At 36.7% G+C, this 25,745-nt stretch overlaps 1 protein-coding gene across 1 annotated transcript in view; it reads left to right on the forward strand.

Annotated features, from left to right (window-relative positions):
* Positions 1-1,452: 1,452 nt before the first annotated feature.
* LOC131054454 (sodium/calcium exchanger NCL2) overlaps positions 1,453-25,745 on the forward strand; it is a 90,742-nt gene continuing 66,449 nt past the window's right edge. The window contains exons 1-2 of the mRNA XM_057988970.2: positions 1,453-2,235; positions 21,431-21,619. Coding sequence (XP_057844953.2) covers positions 1,800-2,235; positions 21,431-21,619 — 625 coding nt within the window. The 5' untranslated portion in view covers positions 1,453-1,799. The remainder of the gene's footprint in view (positions 2,236-21,430; positions 21,620-25,745) is intronic.

Genomic DNA, 25,745 nt, shown 5'->3' on the forward strand with positions numbered 1-25,745 from the left:
GGAAAAACAACTTGAATAGCTGGATGATTTCCAGAACATAACATCCAGACCCCAAAGTTAGTTCCTCTGCACCAGGTCGTTATCGCCGATATCAAGATCCGCCATGGCAGATTTCACCTTGGCTAAAATCTGCGAATCGTTGTAGTTCCAAACAGACTGCAAGAATGCTCGAACATTAGACACCGGATTGGAAACCCCAAAAACAGAGGAATTAGTAAAAACCCTATCGTAGTCGATCTGCATCATCATGGCGACGTCGACCAAAGTGGCACCAATTCAAAGGGCACCGATAAATACTTGACAAAGGCATAGGGCTCATCCTTGTCAATAATGTAGGCGCCTCTCATCGGCCAGCACGCACGCTACGAACGGCCTCCAGAAGAGGTAAATTGTTGACCAATATTCCAGTCCAGTGAATTTAGGAAGCGGCTAAATTCAACGCATGTAGTACAGATTTCAAAAATTGAAAAATTGCAAAACACAATAGATTATTTAAAAGTTAAATCTACATAATCTGCATTCTGTTAAATCAGAAAAATTTGAAGAAAAGTGTTATATTTTACAGATCTGAAAGTTTTTTGGAATGTCGTTTTGTATGAAGATAAGCCTGTACCGTGAATTTATTGTCAAGCCAGTGAATTTATGAACACTATCCCCAGATCAGTGAATTTATCGCAGTTAGAAACGAATTTCTTCATACAAAATGTAATGGTGTGCAAATTTACTAACAATAGGTTTCTATGTACAGACTCTGACTGAAGCGCGTTTTCGCGTGATTAATAAATAATATAACATAATATTTTCAATACTAACAAAATATTTATAATTTTAAAAATAGAAATTTAATTTAATATAAATGAATGTTTAAAATTATTTATATATAAAAAGAACATAATTTAAATCATATACAATTTTTATTGATAATGTAACATCAATACGTCTCTCAACTGGAAAAATAAATATTATCTATTTATATTATTAAACTATAAATAAAAAAGAATAAACTATTAAATTTTTTATTAAAAATATTTCTTTTATTTTATAACTTTAAAATATTTTTCTATATCCTCTTCTAATATTTAACAATATAAACATTAAATGTGTTTAAGACTTCTATCAGTTATTATCAACCGTACTCACTACGGAACAACCGCCTTATTTTTTTTATTGTACTTTAATAAAATTCCCGGGCCTGTTTTCTCCTAGAGACTGTGACGTGGACGTCATTAAACTTTTTATTTTACTATCTGAAGGCCGACGAAGGTGTCATTTCATTATTGATAGATGTCGATCAGCTCTTGTAGTAATGCCAAAATTTATGGCAGCCATGACGGTTTAAGGTCAAATCAGCGGATAGAGGAATAGCGTTTAAAACGTTTTCTTCCAGTGAATTTTAAACGTTTGTGGTGGGGGTAATCCGTGTACCATTTTAATTAGGTCTCCTTAGTTGTAATTAAAAAAATCATCATTTCAGGAAGAGAAAAATCCACCAGCCTGTAAGGGTCAAAGTTCGAATTCATTCCGTTATAGAAAATTTAAAAATTTAAAAAGAAATTAATGAAATTAGTGCTCCCATAAAATCTACCTGGTATTGCTAATTTTAGACTGATTTTTTTTATAATGATTAAGGGAGAGGTATGCTTCCGTCCAGAAGATTTGAAACCAATATTTTATCTACGCGGAGGATGCTAACCGTCCACGTAAATATCTGAGGCGTATGAAACCTTTGATCTGATTCTTGTGGTTTCAGTTGGATCTAGTTATTACAGAAACCAGTCTGGAGAAAAAGCTGTTATGTTATGAGATCTTCATCATCTATGGCTTCCATTAAGCTTTTGTTGATTGGTCTGCTCGTTCTGCAATGTGGGCTTGCGCACGGTAGAGGCCAAAACAGATTTGTTCTTCAAGGCCTTACGTCCCAACAAAACTTGGTATCTGATGGAGTTCATAAATCCAATCTAGGGGAACTTCCAGAAATGTTTTTGATAGAGTCGGAATCTGTAAAAGCCAAATCTTCTTCTGAGGTGTGCGAAGAGACTTATGGGTTTTTGCCATGCACAAAAACCGTTGTTGGTAACCTGTTTTTGCTGGGGGTGTATGGATTCTTCATGTTCAAGGCGGCCTCCCTTCTGTCCGATGGGAGCGAGCTTCTATTGAATGTCATGGGCCCAGGCATCGTGGGTGGCTTGTTTCTTCCAATTCTTGGAGCTTTGCCTGACACCCTGCTTATATTGGGTAATGTTTGTGGCCATTTCAGCTTTGGAAATCCATTTTTTAAGAAAGTTTGCCTTGCATGGAATCCAATTAGATCTAATAGTTTTGTATTAAGAGATAGCACCACCGCAGCCTAATCGGAGACTTTAATAGCATGATGGTGGCATGATTCTGCGGAAACTTGATCCTGGAGCACCTTGATCCTTAGCTCTAGCATTGTTTAGATAGAAATAATTTCTCTATTTAGTTATCAAATTGCAGTTTTTAGACGACACATCTGTCATGAATAGTCATTCCTCGAATGATCCATCTTTCATGATTAGTTATTTCATCAATAAGTATAACCCATATCTCATGAGAAATCAATCCTTTAACACCCCATCTTTCATGTGCTTGAATGGTCTACTCGCAATCATTGCATATGGTGACGTTCACACTGGGGAAAAGGTGGGATTGGAAGTGGCAAAGTGAACCATTGCCTGGCATTAGTTGGGACTAATGAACATGCACCCTGCTTCATAAGATAAAGAAAACCCCAGTAGTTACTCTGTTATCTGCAGTTGATAATCTAGCTTCTTACATAGATTATTTCATCAGGTCATAGTCCTGGAAGTGGTTAAATCTGATGTTAAATATAGACAATTCACTCAAGGAGACGCTAGAATAAAAGGGTTATACTTATTATACTTCTGTTTTCTTTTGTCCTGTGATGACTTGTACAAGAAATGTTCGATCCTTGTCAGATTGGGTGACTTGTTAAAGTTTTCTGACGCTTGTACATCTAAATTGGTATCGGGATGGGATGAGGAAATTAAAATTCGGATCCATGCATAAACGTCGGCAAAAGGCAGTCAATTTAAAGGAAAGGGAAAGCATAGGAAGTTAGGTTCTTTAAACTTAGATGGTCAGTTCTAGAGAAGGTTTTTAACCTAATTTGTTTCCTATGATTTGGCCTTTGTTAGATTGAATTTTCATGGCTTTGTTTCTATCTATTTCTTAACTTCTATTTATAGATAAATTGTAACACTCAAAACACCTCAGAAGTTTGAACGAAACCTAGGATTGCACAATCAAGCTTGAAACATTTTGTTTTTGGAAGCCACTATTAATACTGTAACTCATGGGGTTATCCTGATGGGCTTCAACTTGGGTCATCATTATGACAGTCTCTTTCTTACCACTACAGCAAAGCCTACCAGACTTGTGCATTGCAGTACCTGAATTGAACAATCAAGTTTGGAACATTCTCTGTTTGGAAGCCACTCTTAATGCTCGAACTCACGGGATTATCCTGGTAAGCTTCGACTTGGGCTCTCATTATGACAGATCCTTTTTCTTACCACTACAGCATGGCCTACCAGACTTGTGCATTACAGTACCTAAATTGCATATTTGGTCCTTATCATCAGTGTCTGAGGTATTGATAACAGTGAATACTGGATCTGAGGGTTTTGCTTTGTTCTAAGAGGCAGATATTCTTAACATAACTTCTATTAGAGTTATCTAAACTAAATCAATTTGATTATAATTTCTGGATAAATTGCGTCATTGTTTCTGGTCTGATAATTTCAGTAAGTTACATCTCTTATCCTCAGGGAAATATATGGGCAAACTCACTCAAAATGCTAGATTAAAAGAAAAATTCATGTAGGATATCTAATAACTACTAACATATATCAATCTCTGTGAAATTTGCTGTTCTCTAGCAAATATCTTAGTTTCACATTTAGAGCTTGCTTTGTTTTACCGTAAACAACTCTGCCGTTTATCGAGAAGCTACAAGAATCTTGAATTTTTATGAAAGCCTATGTTGTTTTAACAAAATCATTTTTTGTCCAAGGGATTCCGTCAAATAGCCGGGCCTTTATATACATTCTAGAAAAAATCTCTTGTAAGGTGAGCACAGATCATGCGGTTCATAATTCCGCATAATGATGTTGAGACATGGACCAGCTAGGACTCGAACCTAGGACCTTCCATACACTGCTGGAGTGCTCTACCACTGAGCTGCTGGCCCCTCTTGGACCAGTCCATCGTCGGTCCGGGTGTGGCTTATTTTCAACACCAACAAATGAGACGGGCATCATTAATTTGTAATTTTGTAAAATTAAGGAAAAAGTAGTGGATATAATAGGATGTGTCTAGAAAGTCTAAAAAACTAAAAGAGCATGTTTAGCAAACAATTATGCCAAGCACATTTTCTAGTGCATTCATTGTTTGGTGAGTTTGATTATTGTAAGCATTTTTGTTGCAGAAAGCCTGTTCTGCACAAAACTTGATGTAAAGCTGACCTGTTTTCCCCTTCATTTCCAATCTCATTTCCATTTCTGATATCGTGAATTTGCTAATGTGTAAATGCTCAGTTGTTAACTTTAGTTTCATTCCGCATTAAGTATGGTTATTTGTTGTTTAATCATTTTATCTGCTCACATTTATGGCTTATATTTAGTTCTGTTCTCCCAACATAAGCCTGATATCCTTATTTAACCACACAGACATCCCGTGACTTTGAAATCCATTGTTAGGCATGGACACTTCACTCATGTAAAGGAAACTTGGAAGGAACAGGTTGCTATGTTTCTTCTTTCCATCTTCTTCACTTCAAGGACTTATTTCTTGCGAGAGGGATTAATTGAAAACACATTGCTGGCCCATATATATCTGGATTTGTAGCAAGATAGGATAAGGAAATCAGCAATTCCAGTTCCAGGTAGAAAGAAACTACGAACAATCTAGAGAGAAAAAAGGACAATTAAAAGAAGTTGGCCTCTTGAAATTTGCTCAACGTGGAGCAGTTTCTTTTTAGCTATGTAAATTCGCCCCTCACATGGGAGTGGTTTTTACGGCGTTTGTCAGAAAATAGTTTGCTTGAATTCAGTCACCTTGTCATGGCTCCCATTGATGAGGGATCGGTTAAAACTTGAAAGGAAACTGAAAACTCCTTTGCCAATTCATGCTTTATGTTTTATCCTTCACGTAATTGAGGTCTCATAGAGACAACTCCAGACTCTATATATCCTGCTATTTTATTTCCAATGCCCTTAATGACCTTTTATAAGTACACAGAGTTTCTGTGTTTGAGACTGTGGTAGATATATCCAAAATCAAAACACTGCAAACCTCAATTGATTCCTCAATGAATGCTTGATTGGACACCACACGTTGCGTAAAGTATAATGTTCTTTTAGCACTAGATCCTTTCATGAATCCTTGAAGGTGGCATGGTCTAAGAGTCAATTTGCCTTTAACAAAGATGGAATAGAATATTTGTTTATATATATAAATTAAAATTAAGATACAATACTTTTTGGCCACAAGTCCATTTCATAAACTTAAACATTCACTTGTCTTCTCTAGTTGGGCTAAAGTGCTTTTCCTCAAAGAATGGATCATATTCTAATGTCGTTCATTGTGGCCATTTCTTTTAGCTTTTATGAATATTATTGAGGCAATTATGTCCCATATTCAGGAACATATTTTTATGGCTTCCTCATAAACATGGTGAATGCTCTAGTTATGGGAAATATATTGTGCCAGACTTCTACATCTTTGCTTCCCTGTTGTATTCTAAAACTAAAGCACTACTCTGTTTTTTAGTTCTTTTTTTTGTTTTTTGCAATCTATGGTACGTGTGAATGATATACTAATTATTAACACGGCTTATATTCTCTCTTAAACATTCTAAGGTTATCGCTATTATGAATAATTCTGACAATCAATCCTTCATACATATTTTTTTCTATTTGTTTGAACTGATAATAAAATTTGGGATGGAATGGTGGCAAACTGTCATGAAATCCTATTCAACAAACCATTTGCAATTTTTTTGTTTTCATACAATGCCTGTCAATTTTTTTTTCTTTTTTTAAATTTAGTCCACAAGAAATTGTTAGGTTCAACAACGCTAAATGATCAAGAGGGCCTGCCTAATTCAATGTATTGGGTATTATGAATTATCAATTGTATTGTAGATATCTTAGCCGGAGGCTTTTGTCCAAGTGTCAGGTTATTCCTCTAGTGTTCAAGCTTGTTGCCTTCTTTGATTTTATTTGGGAAGAGTTCCCGGAACACACTTCTAGATGTTGGTATGAGTATAATCACCAGATTTCAAATTTGCAGGACATTGCACTTCTCAACTGATAAATTCTTGATCTGTCAATCATTCATCTCTGTTGGATACTGCTCAAGCATGGCATAGCTGTAACTTTTCTGTCCCATCTACTTGTTTCCTATAACCTGTGGATATTAGTATGGGTTGTTTACTCTTTCCTCTTTATGAGATCGATCTGATTGTTTTCCTACTGATGCAATAGCTAACTACGGATAGAGAGCAGTATACAGCAGCCTTTTCCATATATAGTAAATGAAAACAGTTTTATTTTCTGGAATCATATTTTCAGGAACTTTATTAATCTCTTTGTAATGACTGTATGTAGGGGACAGGCTGGTTGCGGTTAATATATACCCCTTTTGATCTTTTATTTCGATAGGCTTTGATACTGAGAGTTATGATGACTGTAGATGGAGGAAACGGGTTGAATACAAGATTCAATCTTCCAACATCCAGCAATGAAGTTTTTCCTGCAAAACACACACATGCAAATTAAAATCTAAGCTAAGAACACACATGCATGCGGTGGTGAGTTTAAGTTTGGTTTAGAAGGACAAGGGTTGTCCCACCGGGCGTGTCAATTGTAGATGGAGGAAAAGGATTGAATACAAGAACAATGATAAATGTGATCCACTTTGGAACAGTGAATAGACATGCATTGAAGCATAATGTAATCTTTGTCCAAAGTTATAGTTAGAAACGAGCAGAAGCAAGGCAAATGCATAGACAAAGCATATCAAAGCTCTTCAAGGTGAACATATAGATAAAGCATACGGATCAGTTTTTTTTTTTTTTTAGATGCCTGCAGCAAAACAAATCTCATAAACCATTCTGTAGAATGCAAGACCTGAAAACAAAAACAAGATTCATAAAAGGACAAGGGTTGTCCCACTGGGCGTGCCAATTGTAGATGGAGGAAAAGGATTGAATACAAGATTCAATCTTCCAACATCCAACAATGAAGTTTTTCCTGCAAAACACACACATGCAAATTAAAATCTAAGCTAAGAACACACATGCATGCTATCAAACTCTACTCCATTGCACTCCTATTCCTCAAGATTTCACATTTAATATATTTGCTCTCAGAAGCACTTATGCAAAAAGCTATGAGGAAATGGAGATTTGAGAATGCAAAGATAGCGAATAAGATGTAAAGATAATGGGATGCAAACTGACATAAGTTCGACGCATAAAGATGAGATGCTCAAATAAGAGAGAGGGGCTTGTTTAAATAGATTTTCTCCGGGCGAGTTCATGTTGTGGGATGAATATGGGATAATGCAAAATGAGTGGTATAGGGAAAATGAGTGGTAAATGGGAAATGGTAAGTGGGAAATGGTAAGTGGTAGGAGGGGATATTTAAGGGTTTTATTAAATAAATAGATAAATGTATATAAGGTGAATGCATGAAGGCATATAAATGAATATGATAAAATATTTTATTTAATAAATTTAATGGATAAATGGTAAGATATTAATAATAATAATATAATAAAAGATGGGAATTATGAATAATGAATTATTGAGAAATAATAGTGTAATAATGACTCACCCGATGTTCAGAGAAATTTGAAATTAAATGTAGACAAATTAGTGGAAATTTTTATGTGTCTACATTTTGCCCCTCTTTGAGACAATGCAGCGTGTCGTGTTGTTTCAAAGAAAATGATCAACTGATATATGCCCCAAAGGTGTCTTATTAAGGGTGATGATTGATTGGTTATGCCCCCTCGAGAGATTGATTGAACAAAATGATGGGGATTGATCTCTTGATAGATCATGGGAGAGAAGATTGGATGATTGATATTGCGCAAGTAATGAGATTGAGATGTACATTTGATGGAAATGTACAGTTGATGAGGCATAACTGAACAATTGATGGAAATGAACAGTATAGCCAAGTTGATAAGATGATTAAGCTGATTGAGCTGATTAAGCTGATAGGGATTGATGCTAGCACAAGATAAGGTGATCCAATGATTGATTGATTGATTGACTCCAGGGGCATTGAGATGGCACGAAGCAAGTTGGTTGAAAAAGACATGCATCAGTTGGATAAAGTGTTTGATCGATCTCACTGCAATAAGAAGAATGAAAAAGATGATGAAAAAGATAGATGAATAGGAGGATGAGAAGAGAAAAGTGATGATTATGAAGAATGATGAGAAAGAGGATATGAAAGGTGATGAGAATTCTTGTGCTTTTTAAGTGCTTGTATCATCATCGAGCTTATTATAGCATAAGGCAAAAAATATCTGGATATCAATTAGATCCAAATGAATCAGTCACACCAATTGTGTGAAAGAAATCATATCAGACAGTAAAGGAATGCCTTAGTGTGTATCGGACCAATATGTCCTCAATGATCTTAAGTGATCATGTCCTAAGACGTGTCGTCATATTCCTAAGGAACATCCCGCAAGCAGCAAACAAGTGAACATGCCCCATCCCCGCCTTTCTAGTCAAAGACATCCTGGAGACAAAATCTCTAGTCAGAGACATCCTGGAAAAGCTAAAAGACATGTCACCAAAAAGGAAAATAAAAAACAATAAAGAGAAAATAAGCAAACAATATGTTTCACGTTGAATGATTTTTTTGTTCACAGTTGATGGGTTCGGGTGTATAAGTTGATCAGATGTTGTTCTGTTTGCTCAATTTAAGTGTCGTCCTGTCATGAGTCCGTTGAAATTCCAAAGTTGCATGCTTGTCCGAAGTGTTTGTGTCATTGCAATGTTTATTGCATGTTTTTAGGAGTTTTATGATTTTTAGGGTTTTATGAATGTTTTAGTTTTTAGGGTTTTTTCAGGAGATTTGATAATTTTAAAGATTTTTTCAGGACATTTTATGATTTTTAAGATTTGTTCAGGACTTTTTATGATTTTTAAGATTTTTTCAGGACATTTTATGTTTTTTAAGGTTTTTTCAGGACTTTTATAATTTTAAAGATTTTTTCAGGACATTTTATGATTTTTAAGATTTTTTCGGGACATTTTATGATTTTTAAGATTTTTTTTAGGACATTTTATGATTTTTAAGATTTTTTTAGGACATTTTAGAAGATAGTTCCTCCGACCGTGAGACATCGACTATCCCAACCCATTCCTAAGTTTAAGAATATGCCCCAATGAGGGATAAGACTAGCGTAGTATGCACGAGAAGTATTGCGCGGGGTATGCAAACAATCCACAAGCTATGGTGGGGGGGGAAGACTACCATGGAATGGGAGAGCAGATATGGATAAGGCATTGATCAAGTAGAGTACTGAAGGAAAGAGGAGCCAAATCTTTACACATGGCGCCGATTGCTCGGTTTTCACCATGGTACTTGCCCAAGGCGCCTGTTTGCCATGTTTTCACCAATGGATGAACTTTTTTTTTTAAATTTCTTCAGGATCTTTTTCTCATTTTTTTGTATTTTTTCAGGGTCTTTTTCTCATTTTTTTTTGTATTTTTTTTTTCAGGATCTTTTAAAGAAAAAATTTCTGAAATACTCAAGCATAGAATCTACGAAGGTGAATGCTATTGATTGGATCTTCAAGCAGTTCACCCTCGGGAGTTGCTAGTTGATATGCTCCTGATCCATACATAGTAGTGATAATATATGGACCAAGCCAATTAGGTTCAAACTTGCCTCTTTTCTCTCTATCTTGTTGGTTTTTTGGATTTTCTTTAAGGACAAGATCACCAACCTCAAATGTGCGAGATCTGACTCTGTGGTTGTAACTTCTACACATGTGTTGTTGATATGCTTTGAGGTGATCAAAAACAGTTTGTCTTCTTTCATCCAACAATTCTAAGTCATGCAAGCGGGAGACTCTGTAGTCTTCATCACTGATCAAGTTATGCAAAGAGACCCGTAGGGAAGGTATCTTGACCTCAATGGGTCATATAGCTTCAGAACCATAAACAAGGGAGTATGGAGTGGCACCTGTGGGAGTACAGACACTCGTGCGGTAAGCCCACAAGGCAGGGTTCAATTGGATATGCCAATCAGGACCTGCTTCATTGACCGTCTTTTTGAGGATTCTAAGGATGTTTTTGTTAGAGGCCTCAGCCTGGCCATTACCTTGAGGATAGTATGGTGTGGAGAAACGGTGTTGGATATGAAATTTCTCACAAAGCTCACGGACATCTTGGTTCTTGAAGGGACGACCGTTATTAGTAATGATGGAAAGGGGGACACCATACCGACATATGATGTAATTCAAAATAAAGGTGGCAATTTGTTTTCTAGTGATATGGGTAAGAGGAACAACTTCAATCCATACCGACATATGATGTAATTCAAAATAAAGGTGGCAATTTGTTTTCTAGTGATATGGGTAAGAGGAACAACTTCAATCCATTTTGTGAAATATTCAGTAGCAGTGATGATGAATTTGTGCCCATTGGATGAGGGTGGATGGATTTTGCCCACGAGGTCGAGTCCCCACTGACAAAAAGGCCAAGATGTAACAAGCGGTTGCAATTCTTGTGTTGGTGCATGTATCAAGTCTCCATGTATTTGGCATTGCTTGCACTTTTTAACAAACTGATAAGCATCCTTCTCCATAGTAGGCCAGTAATAACCATTACGCAAGAGTTTCTTAGCCAGGGTAGGACCACTCCAATGCGCCCCACATATACCTTCGTGCACCTCTTGCAAGGTAGTGTTGGCTTCGTCACGCTCAAGACATCTAAGTAAGGTACCATCAAGACCCCGACGATATAGGGTGTCAGCGAAAATGGCATAACGGGCGGCTCGACGAATAAAAGTTTTTCGGGCTTTGTTGGATAGATCAAGAGGTAAGGTATTATCATGTAAGTAGGCATAAATATCTCCATACCACTGGGAATTAGGACCAACAATGAGGCATATCATTTCAGTTTGTGGTACATTGTAGGTAGGCTCCAAGAGCGGTTCAACCAAGAACTCATAGTATTTGGCATTACTTGGCATTATTACAAGGGAGGCGATTGTAGCCATTGCATCAGCTGCTCTGTTGTTGTCATGAGGAATTTTCTCAAATGTGATTGTGGTAAAGTAAGTCTTGAAATCATCCACCATTCTCTTGCATGGCATAAGCTTTTCATCCTTTGTCTTATAATCATCATTAACCTGTTTGATCACTAACTGGGAATCACCAAGAACACACAAATCTAAGATCTTCCATTGTACAGCCATATGGAGCCCAGAAAGTAATGCTTCATATTCTGCAATATTGTAGTACAAGGAAATTGTATTTTATAAGCCTTTGGTATGCAATCCCCTTGTGGTGTGACAAAGAGAATTCCAGCGCCAGAGCCACCATGTGTGAAGGAACCATCAAAATATAAAGTCCAAAGGTTTGAAGATTCCATGTTAAAGATTGATTCATCAGGTAACTGTGTAACAAGTGGATGATCATCTGTGACAGGAGCATCAGCGAGTTGATCAGCTATAGCTTGTCCTTTGATTGATTTTCTTTCTACAAACTCAATGTCAAACTCGCTAAGAATCATGACCCATTTAGCCAGTCGTCTTGTAAGAGCTGCTTTACTCAGAAGATATTTAAGTGGATCAGTTTTTGCAATGAGCTTTGTTTGGTGTGTAAGCATGTAATGTCGCAGTTTTTGTGAGGCAAAAACTACAGCAAGACACGCTCTCTCAATAGTACTGTACTTAAGCTCATATCCTACTAGGGTACGACTGATGTAATATATTGCACGTTCTTTTCCTTCAGAGTCATGTTGAGCCAACAGTGCCCCCAGTGCTGTAGCAGTTGTAGATATATACAGTAGTAGAGGCTTGCCATCTGTAGGAGGTACTAACACTGGTGGTGACATTAGGTATTCTTTGATCTGTTGAAAAGCTTGTTCACATTTGTGATCCCAGTTGAATGAAACATTTTTATGTAGCAGAAACTGAAATGATTGACACTTATCTGCCAGTTGTGCTATAAAGCGACAGATAGATTGGAGTTTCCCTTGTAAAGATCTCAATTGACGGATATTCCTTGTTGGTGGCATCTCAAGTATGGCTTTTACTTTTTCAGGATCAGCTTCAATTCCCTTAGATGATACAATGTATCCAAGGAGTTTCCTGGAGGTTACCCCAAAGACACATTTCTTTGGATTCAATCGTACTTTATATTTTTCCAACCTTGTAAAGATTTTATCCATGATTTCTAAATGTCCCTCTCTAGTGTAAGATTTTCCAAGCAAGTCATCTACATAATCTTCCAGATATATATGCATCATGTCATGAAAGATAGTGGTCATTGCACGTTGATAAGTAGCTCCAACATTCTTCAATCCAAAGGGCATGACATTCCAACAAAAAGTTCCCCAAGGACAAGTGAATGTTGTTTTGATCTGGTCTTCAGGAGCAATTTTGATCTGATTATAGCTCGAGAACCCATCCATGAGGGATAGCATCTCGTGTCCAGTTGTGGAATCCACTATCATGTCAATATTTGGAAGTGGGAAGTCATCTTTAGGACAAGCTTTATTTAAATCTCTGAAATCTGTGCAAACACGGACACTCCCATCAGGTTTTGAAACTGGTACCAAGTTTGAAATCCATTCAGCATAGTCAACAGGTCTTATAAAGCCAGCATCTAGCAGGTTTTGTAATTCTGCTTTTACCAATAGTGCCACATGAGGATGCATTTTTCTCAATTTTTGTTTGATAGGTTTTGCCCCCTGTGGTAAAGACAAGTGATGCATAACTAAATCAGGGTCAAGTTCGGGCATGTCTGCATAGGACCATGCAAAATTAACCTGTCTTTCCTTGTAAAACTGGATATGCTCTACTCTCTCTTCAGGGGTCAATGATTTTGCTAGATGTATAATCTTTGGTTGCTCTTTTGTGCCCAAGTTTGCCGGTACTGTCTTTTCCACTAACATAGATGACTTTTCATGGTATAATGCTAGGGGAAGCGTGTCAAGCCTTTCATCCTCAGGCGCCTTAGAGAGGTTTTCACCTCTGGATACGTCCTTTATTTTTACTTTTTTGGGGTCTAATAGTGCCGCAAAGCAGTTTTCACTAGAAAACCTATTGATATTTTCCATAATTTTGCGACTGAAAGGCTTGGCACCTTCTCCAAAGTAAGCCGCACTGTTGAGCTCTATGGTGAATCCAGCCCTATGATCTGCAAGGGGTAAACCACTTCGTGCTCCAAGAAAGTTTATGATTGCCTCATCATTTTGAAAAACATCTAACTGGGGGTCTCCCTCATGGTCCCAATCAATAAGTTGTGAGTGCACAAGAGGTAAAGGATCATGATTAGGTTCAAGGTTATGAACAGGCTCAAGGGTACAAATAGAATCATATTCATATATATCAATGAAATCGTTAGAGTCATCGATGGTACCTTCCTCATCAGTCTGTGTTGCATTAGAAGACTCCCCTACCTCACTTGAGTTACCCTTAGTACTCAAGGTCTTATCGTTCTGCGTATCATACTCTAGACCAGGAACCTTACGCCCACCATTAGGTTTAATCGGTTCAAGTATACCTTGTTTGTGTAAACCAAGAGGATTGTGACCATCATAGCCATATCTTTTCATTATGTTCAATCCCTTTCCATATTGCTCAGCGGGTATTTTGACTTAAGGTTCTGCAATTTGTGCTTTCTCTGTATCTTCATCTTTGTATAGCCATTTCAAGAGGTCCTCTTCTTCCATTTCATCATACAAAGCTCCCCATTTTCTAAAAACAGTAGGTTTACAGACTATAGTAGTGGTGTCTGATGTGGTCTCAGTCATTTGTGGTTTTCCATAAGTGCGAGGGGACAAAGGTAGCTTTCCAACGTAGAGAGCACGACTCATAGAATACTATCCTATTCCATGGTCTTTTACTTTTATTCTAGTCTCAGCTTCGTTGGATTTGGAAGTGGATGCTTTTAAGGATTTAGGATCAATGTATGCTTGGGAAGGAGGTGCTTCACGGTTACTGGGAATGATGGATTCAGTCTTAGAACTCAAATTGTTGCAATACATAAAAGGGTTTGGATCTCTTGGTATAGTTACTTCAACACCATTGTATGGAAATTTAATACATTGATGGTAGGTAGAAGGTATAGCTTGCATTGCATGGATCCAAGGCCTTCCAAGGAGAATGTTATAGGTCAACGGGAGATCAAGGACTTGAAAAACCACATCCTTCACCACTGGTCCCACTTTGATAGGCAATGTCACTGATCCCTTTGATGAGCGTTCCTCTTCATCATATGCCTTTATTGTAATCTTTTTTTTCGGATCAACTGCCTTTTCATCAGATCCAAGCTCTCTAATCAATTTCAGAGTACAAATATTTAGACCTGCTCCTTCGTCTATCAGAACTCGCTTGATCTTAACTCTATGGACAAGGACTTCAATATGTAAAGGTGCATTATGAGGTTGTTGCATGGACAAGTCATCATTCTTGGTAAAAGTGAGGGTATGAGGGGAGGCAATATGTCCCACCATAGCTTGAAATTGATCTACATGTAGGTCTGTAGGCACAGTAGTGGTAGTGAGCGCTTTATCAAGGATGGATTTATGCTCAGGGGATAATCGTAGCAACTCAAGTATAGAAATCTGTGCAGGCGTCTTCCCTAAATGCTCTATAAGGTTGTATTGTGAAGATGGTGTAGCAAGTTTAGAATTAGATCCCTTAAGAATAAATGTGCCTTTGTGGGTGGTAACATTGCAATCAGTTTCTTTCCCTTTATGATAAAAGTGTTCACATGATTATCGACCTCTCTGATGTTGTTTATGGTATAGTCATATTTAGCATTGGTATAATTCACACTATCACCAAATTTTGGGGCCTTCCCTTTATCTTGGTCATGCTTAGGGAAAGGATTTTTGAATATCTCACGATCGGAGTTACTGGAAGGAGTATGTCCATCAACTGAAATTTTTCCCTCATCAAGAAGGTCTTGTATGACATGTCGGAGTTTATTACAACTATTAGTCTTATGACCCTTGTGTCTATGGTAGTCGCAAAAGTGATCATCATTCCACCATGGGGGTTTAACTTGAGGGTTGTATTCTCGTATCTCTGGCAATGTGATAAGATTATTTTCAAGGAGTTCTTTCAATGCTGATTCAAGTGGTTGTCCCAATGGTGTAAAATTTCGTTTAGGGAAGCTTCTTTGTTTTTCTTTTCCTTTGTCTGAGGATGAACCCTTAAGGTTGTAAACAGGTGACGATGTTTTAGTATTCTTCGCATCAACAACTCCGTCATTAACCACATTCTTGTTCTTGGCCCAAAATGGTGTTTTATGATTTGAACTTGATCCTTTGTAATCTTTATCATCGTTTATCTTTATAGTACCATCGTCAATAAGTGTTTGTTTGATGCGGAATCCCATGTCTATGACCTCATCAAAGGTGTCCAAACACTTGAGGCGAAGTTCTCTTCCAATTTCCTTGTTTAAATTGCTACAAAAGAGGTCAACGAGTTGCTTATCGGGAATGTCATAAGGTGCCCTTTTGGTCAAATGTCTCCATCTTTGTAAAAATGATATGAAGGATTCTCCTTGCCTTTGTTTTGTGTTGAAGAGGTCCATCATGGTCACCTCATGTTCACAGTTGTAGGCATAGTGTGAGACAAACTTATCAGCCAATTCTCGAAAAGATTTGATAGTCGGAGGTAATCGCGAGAACCATTCCATGGCACTTCCTCCAAGACTACGAGAAAAGAGTCTCATGAGGTACGTTTCATCTACTGCAAATTCTAAGGTAGCGGTGCAAAATTCTCTCAAGTGATCTCTAGGGTCTCCATTTCCTCTATACTTATCCAATTTTGGTATTTCCCAATGACTAGGAAAAGGTGGCATCGAAATACTTGGATCAAAAGGATAGGGACATATGTCCTCAATAGAAAACTTGTGTGACGATGCCTTCTTATTCTTGAGAGTGTTTATTTCTTGTCTTAATGCTCTCAATTCACTCAAAATGGGATCATTGGTATGCATAGGTCTCAATGTTTTCGTAGATCTCTTGTATCCTAGTTGCAAGTAGAAAGGTCTATGATCTTTTATCCTCTCCTCATTGTTTGTCCTCGCAGGTCTAGACTCACTAACTCTCAGTTTGTCGTTAATTGTGAGCAATGATATGTCAAAATCAGGTGGCAATTTAATTCCCTCGTCAGCAAGGGCTTTGAAGTATGCTTGTGGATCACGTTTAAGCACCTCTTTAAGGAGTTTAGTAAATCTATGGCCGTGAAACACTTCGTCAATAGTGGATTGATTTATTTCTTCATCGCTTGTTTCACTAGTTTCACTGGTCGCAATGCTAATGTGGTCTTCTTCATAAAAATTAATAAGGTCATCTCCATCTTGAAATAGATGATTTTGAAACATTTTGATTCTCGAGTTAGGAGACAAACGATTGTTCTGATCTTTGACCTAGGACAATGTATGAGACTCTAGATGGAATGAAAACCCTAAAATGCAAAGGGGGAACTATATGATATCAGTGAAATTGGGATGCAACTAAGGATCAATGTAAAGATGCAATCTATGTGATACGACTACTATAGGATTGATGCAAAAGTGCAATTTATATGATATGAAAGTGATGTGCAGCTAAGCCTTAAATGGGATATGAGAATGAATGATGCTTGATGCAAGGACTAAGGATACTCTAGGTCTGAAAATATTTCCAATGTGGGATTTGACTTGTGCTATGATGGATAGACACAAGGATAAGTTATCAAAGAGAGGGCATGCTATGATAGGAGATGATGAACTCCAAGCGGAATACCAACTCAAAGACACTGATAGATTCCCTAACTCAAGGAAGATGCACCTCAAGTGATAAGGGGGATTGATGATCAAAAGTTGATGTCAGACCTAAGATGAGAAATCCTAAGTGCAAGCAATGTTTTTGGGTTTATTTTTTTTGGATTTTGATATGCAAATAATAATGAAATTCTAGGACCAATGATGAAATGACCTAAGGCACTTATGGAAGGTTTAAGATTATGTCCTAAAGGAATGATGGAAGGCTATGCAAAGATCATGGGTATTATGCAAGGGTACAACCTAATGGCGGTATGCAAAGCTATGCAAAAGTTTGTTCTAGGAGTGGTATGCAAAGGACTAGGTATAATTAAATGAGATATGCAAGGATGAAAGGTGAAACTAGGTGAATACTATGCGAGGACCTAAAAGGTATGAAAGCTAGAATGATGTGGCTATGTGAGGACCTAAAAGATCAGAACTTCAAAAGCGATGTCTCAAGAGATTTGAAATGATTGTTTTGAGAACACAAGTTCAATGTTTCAAGGACAATGTTGTTTTACAATGTGGATGGATACTCCAAAGCTTAGACCAAGGTTTTTGTAAAGTGTTTCAATTTCAAGTGTGGTGTTGATTGTGAAATGTTCTTGTTTGTTTGCACACACATTCCGAAAACATGGCAGACAAAATGTTTGTTTGATTTTGCAATAAAAACACATTCAAGCACAATCCCAAGGCTGGCCAGGACAATAGTTGTTGAATCTCACTTGGGGGGTTACCTCGAGCTACGCAATTCAGAGTGGATACTTAGATGTTTGACCCCATTGGCTCCACCCTCGGGACTCACTTCTTCGGGGCAGCCAAGCATCAGTCCCCACGAAAACTCCCCGTGGCGAACTTTGTATCTCTACTAAGAACCGTAAGAATGTGAGCCGCTTCAGAGGTCCGACCTCCTACGTCAACAACTAGGAAGGTTTTTGGATTCTAACACAAAAGGTGTCTAGTAAGGGCATCCATTCGAGTGGCCATACATGTGGCGGCATACGCTCCGTTAAGGAAGGCTCCCAGCCTATAGAGGTTGCGCTCTATAGGGTTTATGGGGAGACATGCTGTCGGTATGAACTAATCAGCACTCGTTGCTTGCAACTTTCGTCACAAACACATTTATTTATAGTGGTTCGGAAGATCTTGGCTTTAGCTCGTTACCACTTGGGTCGTTCCCTCTCACGGAGCCTTAAGGGCTTCTTGGGAGGCAGGTCCTCTAAAAGGTAAACACAAAAGAGCCTAATGCTCAAAACATGAAAGACACTGGTTAATTTTAAAGCACCAATTCGAAGTGAGATCTATTCTAAAAATCAGACAATCGGTTTCAAATCACCATTTCTTCGACATGCGTCCTGCATCAAATGACAGTAGTTTCAAGAGATTATCTTCAATGCACGAGATTAGATGCCATAAGAGAGAACCTGCACAAGCACACAAAGCAACAAAGATTAGTTCATAAAAAGAAATCAAAACACAGTGACACAAAACTAAACATTAATCTAAAAAAAATTAATAGTTTAATCTACTTAACAAAAAATAAAAATCTAAACTAACTAACAAATTAAAAATCTAATTTCTATCTAAAATTAAAATCTAATCTAAATTAAAATTAAAATCTAATCTACATTAAAATTAAAAATCTAACCTAATAATAAAATCTAAATTAAATTTACTTAAAAGCTAAATCTAAAATCTTAAAAAAAAATTAATTTAAAAACTAATTCTTAAAAAAAGTGGATAAAAACTAATTTAAAAAAAACTAACATAAAACTAATAAAACTTATTTAAAACTAATTTAAAGAAACCTTTTTCTAAAACTAATTTTAAAAAACAAAACAAAAAAAACTAAAGACTAATTTACAAAACTTAAATTAAAACTAACTTAAAAGTAAAATGTAAAAGAACAAGCCTCACGTGGGCTATGAAATGGCTCTATGTGGGCTATAAAATAGCTCACATGAGCTGTTAAACAACTCCACGCAGCACTACAGGATTTTAAAAAGAAATGCAGATTTCTGATAAAAATGAAATGAGGACAGGCTGCTTGACAGAAATGTGGTCACACGGTCTAAATAAGGTGCAAAAACAGAAACTGATCCAAAACAAAAACTCAATCAACAAGGCCAGCAATGAATACAGGCACCAAAAAAAATGTTATAGCTGGAGGATAGCTAAAACAGTGGATAGCCATGCTTGCAAGGTATATTTAAAATGGACTGATTTTCAACCTCCACGCTCATGATATGGTTGCATGTGCTTTTCTGTAGGTTGCGTGGGCTGAAAGAACAACTGCGTAGGAGCATAAGTAAAGCAGATAAACAAGGCAATGACGACAGAATATGCTCAAAATAGATGTGCTAAAACAGTTCTCTCAATAGACAAAAGTTTCAAAAACCTTCAAACAAATACAATCGGTTATAAGCGAGGCTGAATTCCAAAACATTTGCTAGTAGATTTCACACCTTTGTTAAAGATAAAAGCTTTGGAACAGTGAATATAAAGAACAATGATAAATGTGATCCACTTTGGAACAGTGAATAGACATGCATTGAAGCATAATGTAATCTTTGTCCAAAGTTACAGTTAGAAACGAGCAGAAGCAAGGCAAATGCATAGACAAAGCATATCAAAGCTCTTCAAGGTGAACATATAGATAAAGCATACGGATCAGATTTTTTTTTTTTTTAGATGCCTGCAGCAAAACAAATCTCATAAACCATTCTGTAGAATGCAAGACCTGAAAACAAAAACAAGATTCATAAAAGGACAAGGGTTGTCCCACCGGGCGTGCCAATTGTAGATGGAGGAAAAGGATTGAATACAAGATTCAATCTTCCAACATCCAACAATGAAGTTTTTTCCTGCAAAACACACACATGCAAATTAAAATCTAAGCTAAGAACACACATGCATGCTATCAAACTCTACTCCATTGCACTCCTATTCCTCAAGATTTCACATTTAATATATTTGCTCTCAGAAGCACTTATGCAAAAAGCTATGAGGAAATGGAGATTTGAGAATGCAAAGATAGCGAATAAGATGTAAAGATAATGGGATGCAAACTGACATAAGTTCGACGCATAAAGATGAGATGCTCAAATAAGAGAGAGGGGCTTGTTTAAATAGATTTTCTCCGGGCGAGTTCATGTTGTGGGATGAATATGGGATAATGCAAAATGAGTGGTATAGGGAAGATGAGTGGTAAATGGGAAATGGTAAGTGGGAAATGGTAAGTGGGAAATGGTAAGTGGTAGGAGGGGATATTTAAGGGTTTTATTAAATAAATAGATAAATGTATATAAGGTGAATGCATGAAGGCATATAAATGAATATGATAAAATATTTTATTTAATAAATTTAATGGATAAATGGTAAGATATTAATAATAATAATATAATAAAAGATGGGAATTATGAATAATGAATTATTGAGAAATAATAGTGTAATAATGACTCACCCGATGTTCAGAGAAATTTGAAATTAAATGTAGACAAATTAGTTGAAATTTTTATGTGTCTACAATGACTTAGTAATTGTGACTGGAAAGAGATTGTCTATCTTTTCCCAACTGTTATTATCTCCTTTTGTGCATTCTTTACGTTTGATATTCTAGTGGAAGTTATTATTGCTTCTTATGTAGATTGAACATTTAATAAATAACATGTTATCTAAGATACATTTCTAACCTGCAGATCCTTCAATCAGTAACAGATTAAGCTATATATTTGTTAGTATCTTTTCATGGAAAACACATGTTTCTGACTTTTATATGACCAATTTCATCTTTTTGTGTTGTCGTTCTGATTCTGAAGTCGTTCACTTTATCATCCTCTCTTGACAGGTCAGATCTTGTATCAATATTGTAGAATGATTATGTCCATAACAATTTTTTTCATTTGTATATCTAATGTGATAGAGGAATTATGATTGTCCTATGTTTCAAAAATTGCCCATGAGTAGTATACATCACTAGAAGAGAAATACCTGATATCTTTGGGAAGATAAGACACGTCTTTTTAAAATGCTTCCATTTATATAGTGCATTTGCTGATATTTTTTTATTCTGATGTATATGACCTGCAGTAAAAATTCTGAATTCTAGTAAGGGGATTAGTTGAATTGACCTACAGATTTAATGTTTTTAAAAGTTTCTGTTTACAAAATGTACTTTGAAAATGGATGAGGTCATTCTTCTATAGACTGAAAATGAACTTGCATTTGTTTGAATGGGGGAGAAAGCACCCTCTTGAAGCTAATGTCATGTGCATGGCTTATCTGTTGCACTTTGTAGATAAGGATTTTGCATGAAATGTCAAACTTTAAATTTTTAACCATTTTAGTGTGGGCTGATATTGTGTAGTGTCTGGTATATCTGGAAGTAAGGAGACTGCTCAACAACAAGTGCTCATTGGAATGGGTCTGCTTGCCGGGTCAACTGTTATGCTGCTGACAGCTTTATGGGGGTCCTGTCTTGTTGTTGGGAAGTGTGATCTATCTGGAACATCAGGGGCAATTGATTCACAAGATACAAAAGGCCTCAGTCTCTGTGGTAAATGCCTTCTAAACCTTAGAAGCTCTGTATATGAGATAGACTAAAAAATAAATTGTTAATTTTTTGCATTTTAAAGGTAGGCGAGTTTTAATCTCCTTGCTTTATTAGAATTTTGTGGAGGAGATGCTTTTGCACTTCTTTTCTGTTACTTCAACTGACATATTGGTCATTTTGGGGATGTTCATTGTTCATAGACCACTTTAGTTACATTACTTTTTCTGAGTTATAATGCTTGATAATAAAAATGCTTAATAGTGTGGTTGATTCTTTGTTTTAAAATCATTAAACTCCCGCGTGCTAAGGAGAGTCATTAATATCATCCAGCCAAGCCCACGATCAAGAAGCCACGTTAGGATTACACACTTAATCCAAATTTGAATTTGAAAAATGGTAGACCCTTTCTGCCCCCTTTGTTTAAAAATCTTTTTGAATACCATGGTAAGTTTTATTAACAAAGGATTAGAGTCCTTTAGAGAATTCTGACCCCTCTCCAAAGAGAGAATCTCTTTAAGACTGGCAGGGCACTGAGAAAACATAAGGAAGGTCTAGTTAGCATACTTAAGGCCATGATTGGTCAAATCATTGACCTCTCTATTTCCTTACCAAAAAACATTTTGAACTTTAGATTGAGGGAAGCTTTGAATCAATTCTTTACTGTCTTCCATAACAATTTTAATTTCCCATGGGCAATCCAATTTTCCATTTAAGCAGTCCACAATCATTTTGGAGTCCCCTTCAAGGATAACTTTTTGATAATTTTTCTCCTTGAGTCTTTTGAGGCTTTGCCAAGCAGCAAAAGCTTCCACCCGATTGTTGGAACCCCTGCCTAGGTTCATACAACATCCTTCAATAAGGGCTACCTGCCATCTCTAAGAACTTTCCCAGCACTAGAGTTCCCCAGATTACCTTTAGAACAACCATCAATGTTGCATTTTATCCACCTTTCTTGTGGAGAGGATCACTTGCACTCCTTAAGGATTAGCTTATTCCAGTTAATCATCATAAGATTATGATTGATCTCCCAAATTTGTTTAACTCTAAGATCTTGAAGGCTTGGCATAGTTTTCAACAACCCGAAGGAAGAAGCTTTCACATTTCCTTGATTTGCTGTTTGATAATCTAGAATAGTGTATAGCTGTTCCTTTCAGTGTCCCTGAAGATTCTGTTGTTTCGCTCCTTCCATATATTCCAAACCATGGAGGGAGGAATTTTAGACCAAAGGTTACGAATAATAGGATGATTGAAAGGGCGGTGACCCCAATGCTCCATTAAACTTCTCATATGCTTGGGAAGGAGCCAAGAGATCAACAATGCAGCAAAAACCTCAGACCAAACCTCTCTGGCATATTGATAGTGCAGGAAAATACGGTCAATGTTCTTTGAGTCCTTGCAGCAAAGGGAGCACCTGTTAATAAACAAAAATCCCCTTTTATTCAGATTATCTATGGTCAAAATGTTGCTCTGAACAGTGACCCACCAGAAGCAATTAATTTTGGGGATAAGGCTAGTCACCCAAATATTATTCCAATTAAAATTATCCACCGCTAAGTCCTCCATGGTCCTACAGGTAGATTTGATCGAGAACGCCCTCGAGGATTGATATCTCCAAATCCAAATATCCTTCCTATTTGTAGAAAAGAAAGTGCTAACCCCAAGATACGATTGCAGCATGGTAGTCTCATCTTCCAATTTCTTAAGATCAGAGTCAACAATACCTTTGACATCTCTTAGCTGGTTCCTGAAATTCTTCCATCTCCCATGGCTGCCCTGCTAGCAAAGGTAATTATGCAGCAAGGTCCCATTTTTCTGGATTAGGAAATCTTTAATCAGATTAAAACAGTTAGTAGCGGATAGGGTCACTTCCTTAAACCATAGATCATCCCAGAATCTATTATTTTTCCCATCTCCAACAATCTTCTTACCCCCTTTTTCCAATACATTTCTAATTTTCAACTTATTATTCCAGATATAATATCCTGAGGGTATGCCAATGTCATAAAACAGATTATCGCAAGGGGCATTACGTAGGTATTTGGCTCTGATATTTTTCACCCAATCCTTATCCCCTTCAATAATCTGCCACCCAATTTTGTATAGAAGAGCCTAGTTAAAAGGTCTAATTTTCCTGAGCCCAAGTCCGCCAAACGTTTTAGGCTTGCAAACTCTGTCCCAAGCAACCATAAAAATGCTAGACTTTTCTTTAGTCCTAGTTTGTGATGTCCCCAAACTGAACCCCATCAAATATTGTTAATATTAAGAAAGCTCCTTGTATTATCTTTATGAATGACGAGGATGAAGATAGTGAATAAGCCTATGATTTATGACAAGTGCACTTTGTATATTAAAGAGAGAGAATTGTTTATGTTAGTCAACCTTATGTAATAGTCAATTTTCTAAGACAACAGATAAATAAATATGTGATTTACTAGTTACAAATAAGCAACCTCGATATTCATTGTGAAAAGAGCAGATCATGTATGGCACATACGATGGGAGGTAACAAGTAAAGGGACATTGCCAAGAGATCGACATAGTAGCAGAAGCAGTTGACTCCATTGATTTGCGATTGGCAATTATATTTGAATAACCAAGGCTGAGCGGATTACTTACAACATGGTCGACGTCCCTAGTTATGATGACTGTGACTTAAAGATTAAACGGGATCTTGTTATTAGAACAAATAACAAACATTGATCAGCGATTATAATCTTTGAGATAGCGATAACTAAAGAATTGATTATGTTTGTCAAAGCAGCAATGATTAATATGTTTACATTAATAAACTCTAAGGTGGCAACTAATGTGTTACGTCAGCAATCATATAGAAGAAAGAGTATCAATGATAAACTAATTTGTGAGTCGATATTATTATGGCACCAACTATAATACTATCGTATAATTTGTGGAAAGGCATGAGAAACAATCTATCGATGGAATTCATAACTGCGATTACAAGGTGACTGTTTGGCATAACAAATCGGAACTGAGGTAGACAGTGGACATGTCTCTTGAGGACAACGCATCCTATGGTAAGGTATAAAGAGGCACTCGATATAATTCCATTGGGCATCAATGGTTTTATATACTGTTTCCTATCACAGTTTGAAAGAACCGAAGGGAAGATTGTTTTGTATATAACTCTTATCCAAATTTGGTTCACGGAAGGGAGTTCATTTGTGGCACTTGAAGTAGTAGAATAGATAGGAAAATGCCACGATCTTCATGAGTAAGAAGACCCCACAAATAATAATTAATATACTTGACGGCCAGACATTAATGACACCCTCCATTCATAGTGAAGGTGCGATGGGTACAAACAAAAGTATATTGGAAGTAAAATACGTGGAGTTTTGTATTCCCGATATCGAGCAAAGGGGAATTTACTTTGTGTATTGTATTGGATTTACTCTGCTCATTGGAGCACTATCAACCATGGGTAACGATTTCGTAATTCAAGACTATCCCAGGTGTAGCACCAATACATGACGTCAGGCTATATTCTTGGATTTTAGTAGACGAGTATACTCTAAATGATTTAGAAGTAGTTATCATTTTGGAAGGAGCGAACTAAAGGGTGATTAAGACAATGAGCAATTTGGCGAAAGGGGGCCGATTAGTCAAAATAAACAAAGCATCAACTCATATTAGTGAAAGGGTGTTACAAAGAGTAGCAATTATCTAAAGGAGTCACAACCTTTTTGAGAAAGATTATATTAACGAGGAGATGAAAATCATTCCTAGAGAGGAAGCAAAAGGTAAAATGTGGTGGTATATGTGTTGGAAGACAATCATTATATACATTGAATTGTAAGAGAGTTGGCAATGAAAGTATTATATCAGAGGAAGTGACAGCAATAGATTTGGATTATGTATCATCTACCCATAAGAAGCTGTCAAGATAAGTTCTTTCCTCTAAACTATTCTTAAAATTTTATGTTAAATATTATAAGGAAATATAATCAATTTTGATAAAGTTATTTTTATTAATATATTACAACTCCCATATTAAGTTGGAATGATTGTCTCAGGACTAAAATACAACAAACCTTAAAAGGGGACATTACATAGTATAGAGAAACCTTCTTTGAATTTTTTCAATTTTATTAGCAACAACACCGGGAAT

This window comes from Cryptomeria japonica, chromosome 2, assembly GCF_030272615.1.
Source record: "Cryptomeria japonica chromosome 2, Sugi_1.0, whole genome shotgun sequence".
NCBI lineage: Eukaryota > Viridiplantae > Streptophyta > Pinopsida > Cupressales > Cupressaceae > Cryptomeria > Cryptomeria japonica.